General features: G+C 38.8%; 1 protein-coding gene across 4 annotated transcripts; it reads right to left on the bottom strand.

Moving 5' to 3' along the window:
- Positions 1-437: 437 nt before the first annotated feature.
- On the bottom strand, positions 438-5114 carry LOC117333361 (integrase/recombinase xerD homolog). 4 transcript variants are annotated; one of them, XM_033892626.1, is made up of 3 exons: positions 4561-5114; positions 1869-2010; positions 438-597 (listed from the first exon to the last, which is right to left on the bottom strand). In XM_033892626.1, the coding sequence occupies exons 1-3, from the start codon at positions 4922-4924 to the stop codon at positions 561-563; spliced, it is 543 nt and encodes a 180-aa protein (XP_033748517.1). In that variant the 5' UTR covers positions 4925-5114; the 3' UTR covers positions 438-560. The 4 variants fall into 4 exon arrangements, 3 of the variants coding, with proteins under 3 accessions (XP_033748517.1, XP_033748518.1, XP_033748516.1); XR_004533882.1 differs by lacking the exon at positions 4561-5114 and having other exon boundaries at positions 1869-3893; XM_033892627.1 differs by lacking the exon at positions 1869-2010 and having other exon boundaries at positions 4562-5114.
- Positions 5115-5354: the final 240 nt, after the last annotated feature.

Genomic DNA, 5354 nt, shown 5'->3' on the forward strand with positions numbered 1-5354 from the left:
TTATCTCATTTTATTCATCACCATATAACATTTGTATATATATGGCTATCGGCATAATTTTCATTCATTCTCATCAGGGTTACTAATGTGCATGTTTACGTCTGTTACGTTTGATATCCATTTTGCTCTGTTGTGCTACATTTATATCTTCTCATAGCAATTATGACGAAAACTTTAAGTTATATAAATAGCCTTATCGTCAACATGCAATTATTATAGCTTGTTACATTTATTATGAACAGGTGTCCATACAGATCATAGTAAGATTAGATATTGATAGCTAGATTGAATATTGATGCAAGCCGTGATCAATGTAAATATCTAAGTCTACCCAAATCACTTATATGTATATATGTAGATACTAATACTACTTATATTCTAATTCGTTTCTCTCAAACGAACATAAATTATTTATCATATAAACTCAAACTCATTACTGGGAGTTAGTCCGCCTAGCTATATGAGGACGTACTTTATTCACTTTAGATATAACAATAAATCACAAGCACAGAGTCCATCACTTTCCCATTGTGTCTTCGCTTCAATCCGACTTCGGAATGTTACAAACATCCATGTTGTGTCCGTCCAATAAAGGTTCTACAATCACAGAACGAAAACAAAAGTAGACACACAGACGATTCAAAAAGGGGTGGGTGGGTGGGAAGTCCGTATAGTACAATGGCTAGGCAAACACAGACACCTGTACGTGTCATCACTGTCCTAAGACTACCTATCGCACGTGCCAATAATGCGGCACGTGCTGAACTCTGACCCGGACTTACCCATACACTCATTTACATAACTATGATAAATCTATTTATATTCTAATTCGTTTCTCTCAAACGAACATAAATTATTTATCATATAAACTCAAACTCATTACTGGGAGTTAGTCCGCCTAGCTATATGAGGACGTACAGACAACAAAGAACGGGATACACTGTTAACATGTTTATTACCATGTAATCCCTTAAAATGTACATTAACTAACATCAAGTTACAAACCCAAATTCTTTGATACAAATAATTTTGACTCAAGCTTGTCTTTCACATAGCCATCTTTGGCAGTTTCTGACCTCCATCGACCATGCGCTTTGAATAATCTGTCAGATACCCCACAATTAGCCGCAGCCGACGCACCGCCAGACCTCAAACTATGTAGACAAAATTTTGAAGGGTCAAGTCCTATGCTTGACAGTTTTTCAAGTAACACCTCCCTGGCCCTAGTGTATGATAACGGTGAAGTACCTCTTAATTTATAGGAGTTCGATTTTGGACAAAATGACAAAGATCTGAATATAAATTCGGAAGAATCGTGAGGAATTTCAGCAAGCTGCAAATACCTAAGTGTCATAGAAACAGGACAACATTGTGAATCTAGCTTAGCTATTGAAACTGTGTTACCCTCTCTGTAAATGTCCGTTTTACTCTTTGGTATGTTTATATTCATGTGCGACTCGAAAAACATTAAGTCTGATCTTCTAATATTACAAATTTCCGAAAAACGTAAAAATGCAGAATATCCTAACAGGCACAATGTTACAAGCCTTAAATCACTCAAATTAGCTCTATGACTCGCAAAATTCGAGACTAAGCTTTTCAAATGTTCTGGAGTAAGCGGTTCTTTTTTAATAACGGATGTCTTTAATTGCCTGCGGGCAGCTTCTCTCACGTGATTGACGAACGCTGATTTACAAGGGTTATGCAATCCTGCCAAATCGTGGGCCCAACCAATAGCATAAAATACTTGATCAATCGCAGTAGAACTTTTTGAAGACTCTGCGATCTGTTTTAAATACAACGCAACATGGAATTCCTTGGCTGGAATAGGGGTGATCTCTGGGTAAAGGCTGCACCATTCAACCCACTTTTTAAATCGCCTTTGGTAAACTTTACTGGTAGAATCTGCCCTTGATTTTAGCACGAAGTCGTGTAGGTCAGAAGCCAGACTACGTAGACTACCGTCTTTTATTAAGGAACGCTCCTTCCAAATACCATTCGAGAAAATATCTGTAACGTGTAAACAAACTCTAATCAACAACATTTATTTCATTATGATCACCACTAAAAAATTATAAAAAAAACAACAACAACAAATTAACCTTCATGTGTCCACAAGCTGAGTAAATCCAATAAATATACTCTAAACATCAATTATCTAAAAAGTGTACATGTACACTATTATCAAAAGCCAAGTGGCCTCCTCGTATATTCATATCAAATGCCAAGTGGCCTCATGATATTTTCATGACATAATCAAACAAAAAAGCTAATTATTCATTTCAACAGCCAAGTGGCCTCAAAGTAATTTTCAGTCAAAAGCCAAGTGGCATCAATTGTAACAATACATGCTTCATGTCAATGTCCAAGTGGCCGCACAACAATATATACATCTCGAGTCAATGCAAGTGGCCTTGTCGGTTCCACATGAGTGAACAAAACTACAACTACATACGATTGATAGTAAGTGGGTGTGTCGTGTCAGCCAATCACAGTCCTTCTAGCTGATCACGCACTCACAATCACCACTAACCAATCACCTGGCTACAACTTATTGTTGATAATCAAAACGTACTACAAGCACGTGCCCCTTAAAATCAACTGAATTAAACAGCGATTTGTGTGATCCCGGTACGAAAATGCGGTCACTTTCAGTGAAAACAAGAATGTCGCTTATACAGGTTTGGGTTTCTAGGTGATCACCGAAAAGTAAGGGCCAAAAGGGGGCCGAAATCCACTTGGGAAGCACTAACGTACCAGAAGATCGTGAATCTATCATGTATTTTATCACCCTAGGAGCTAAATATACAGGAGGAACAAGCCAATTATTGTCATTCGACCAATCTTGGGAAAACGCATCAACTGCTTCAGAATCAGCGTACCAGAACCTTGAGTTGTATCTCAATGTTTTAGAATTGAAATGATTAGCAAATCGGTCCACAGTATGTGGGCCCCACATATCATTCAAAAACTCGAAAAAATCTTTTGATATACCCCAATCATCATAGTCTATGATCTTACTGATGTAATCAGCTTTCTCATTGTCAGACCGAGGGATCCATTCAACTTTAAGCGACAAATTAAGAGAGATACCTAACTGGAAAACTTTCAAGGCTAAAACTTGAAGCTCTAACACCGAACTTCCGCTCTCAATAATTCTGACACAATTTTGATTATCAGTATACCATGTGATTATTTGACCTCTCAATATATCTCGAAATTCTGACATAGCTAACTGAATAGCATAGAGCTCCCTCCATGTTGAGCTTTTGAGAGACTCTTCATACGACCAAGTTTGATGAAATACTGCATTGTCAACTTCCACTACATAAGCTCCACAAGAATGACTACTCGCATCAGAGTATACGACACATTTACTTTTTTGGATACGATTGCTTATATACTTCAAATTGAGAGAGTTAACATTAGAAAGCCAGAACTTCATTTCACTCCAACATTCGTTATCTTTGTCTATCACGAAAGCGGAATCCCAAGACGACCTTTTCTCGACCAACCTGTATAAATACCTAGACATCAATCGAGTTATATTACCCAAGACAGGGGACATGGATATGATTTTGCCCGTGACACTAGCTACTTGACGTGCTGTCACCACACACCCGGGGGTAGAGATCTTCCTAAGAACTTGAGTAAGACTATCTAGCCTCCTTATAGGAATTGATGTAGCGTTTATAACCAGATCGCAATTAATCCCTAACCATTCTAATCTTTGCGTGGGTTGCCAAATAGACTTTCCATCATTAGCTACAAAACCAGCAAATACAAGACTCTGTCTGACGAAATCTGAATGACCTTTACAGGTGTCAAAATCTAAACGTATACCCCATCCGTCATCAAGATACACAACAATACAAATTCCATTTTTCCTCCAGAATTTAATGAGGGGTCGGAGCACTTTTGTAAAAATGTACGGGGCTGAAGAAAGACCGAAAGGAAGAACAGTAAAACAAAAATACCTAATTCTCCCGTCAATGACCCATGAAAAACCTAAATATTTTTGATGAGAAGAATGAACGTCCACGTGGTGATAACCCGATTTCAAATCAAACTTAAACATGTACCCGTTCGGTACGATGTAATCCATAGCTGTTTTCCAGTCTTCAAATTTCATTTTCTCTTTCCAAACATGAAAGTTTACTTCACGCAGATCTAAAATCAGACGTTTTTTGCCGCTGGCATTAACCGACACGGACAACGGGTTTACAACATGTGGAATTTCAAACTTTTCAACTACACTCCCTGCTTGTAACAATTCTAAGATAGCCTCCGTTACAAATTCTGAATGGTTCATAGCTGATTTATTGTTATTATTACATTTCTTGTATGGAGTGGATACAAAAGGTATTAAATAACCATCAGATAAAACGCTCAAAATATAATCGTTTGCTTCTACACAGTTTTTCCAATAGTCTAACGAATTTTTCAAACGACCTTTAACACTGGAGATTGGCTTTGAATCACGTGAAATCTGGTTTTCTGAAATTTCATAATTCTCGTCATTAAGCTGACAATCAAACAAATCTCGAGGATGGTACTTAACTGAATTGTCTTCATTTTCCGGCTGAATCCGTGATCTTTGGGCAATTTGCTCTCCAATGTCCAACTCCTCCACAGGCATGGCACAAGTCTGTGGGGGCGGGGCTGCCACGCCCCCTACCTCCGAACTGAGGCCAGGTCCCTCCGCGATGAAACCTGGAATGCTGGTGAAACTGAGGGGAGCCACGAAAAGCACCAGAATGATTACCGCCAATACTTTGAGAGCCATACAGTTTCCCGGGGGGTCCACCAGTCGCGGCTGCTGGAGTAGATTTCTTTTGGACTCGTTTTTTGCGTTGTGCCCGAAATTCCGCCTGACGGATTTTCTTTTCATCTTCGGAATCACTTGCGAGCTCGTCACTTTCATACTCCTTCACGGTATCCCAACCACATGAAGATTTGTCAGCAATACGAATGAGCTTGTTTCTTTTATGAATAAGAGTCTTGATTTTCGACAGGCTTAACAAAGTAGAGTTTGCGTCACTTTTCTGAACAGCTTTCTCTGCTAGTTCAAGTTCGTCAAGCACTTCTGTGTTAAACTCAAATTGCTTCTGGTTACCATTAAGCTTGAACTTTACCTCTCTTTCCTTTTTCAACCGTTTGAAAGAATTAGCAGATAGGACCTGCTCATCTCGTATATCTTCACGGAGACTTTTTAGTCTTTCATCCAGGTAAGTAGTGAATAAGCCTAATGCCTGGAAAGCGTCATTGCTGGCTGGTTCCTTTGCTGGAGGAGCAGGATGAGAATCAATGATTTCCTCTAAACTTTCCTTCTCAGACATGTCAATGTGAACCCA

This window comes from Pecten maximus, chromosome 8 (genome assembly GCF_902652985.1).
Source record: "Pecten maximus chromosome 8, xPecMax1.1, whole genome shotgun sequence".
In the NCBI taxonomy this organism is placed as follows: domain Eukaryota; kingdom Metazoa; phylum Mollusca; class Bivalvia; order Pectinida; family Pectinidae; genus Pecten; species Pecten maximus.

Bases quoted from the DNA above. Each gene is read 5' to 3' on its own strand.
- LOC117333361 (XM_033892625.1), bottom strand. From the start codon at position 4,924: ATGAAAGTGACGAGCTCGCAAGTGATTCCGAAGATGAAAAGAAAATCC. The intron at 2,011-4,560 runs TTAAGTACCATC...TACACGTTACAG, and splicing joins GGAAAATGAAGACAATTCAG to ATATTTTCTCGAATGGTATT.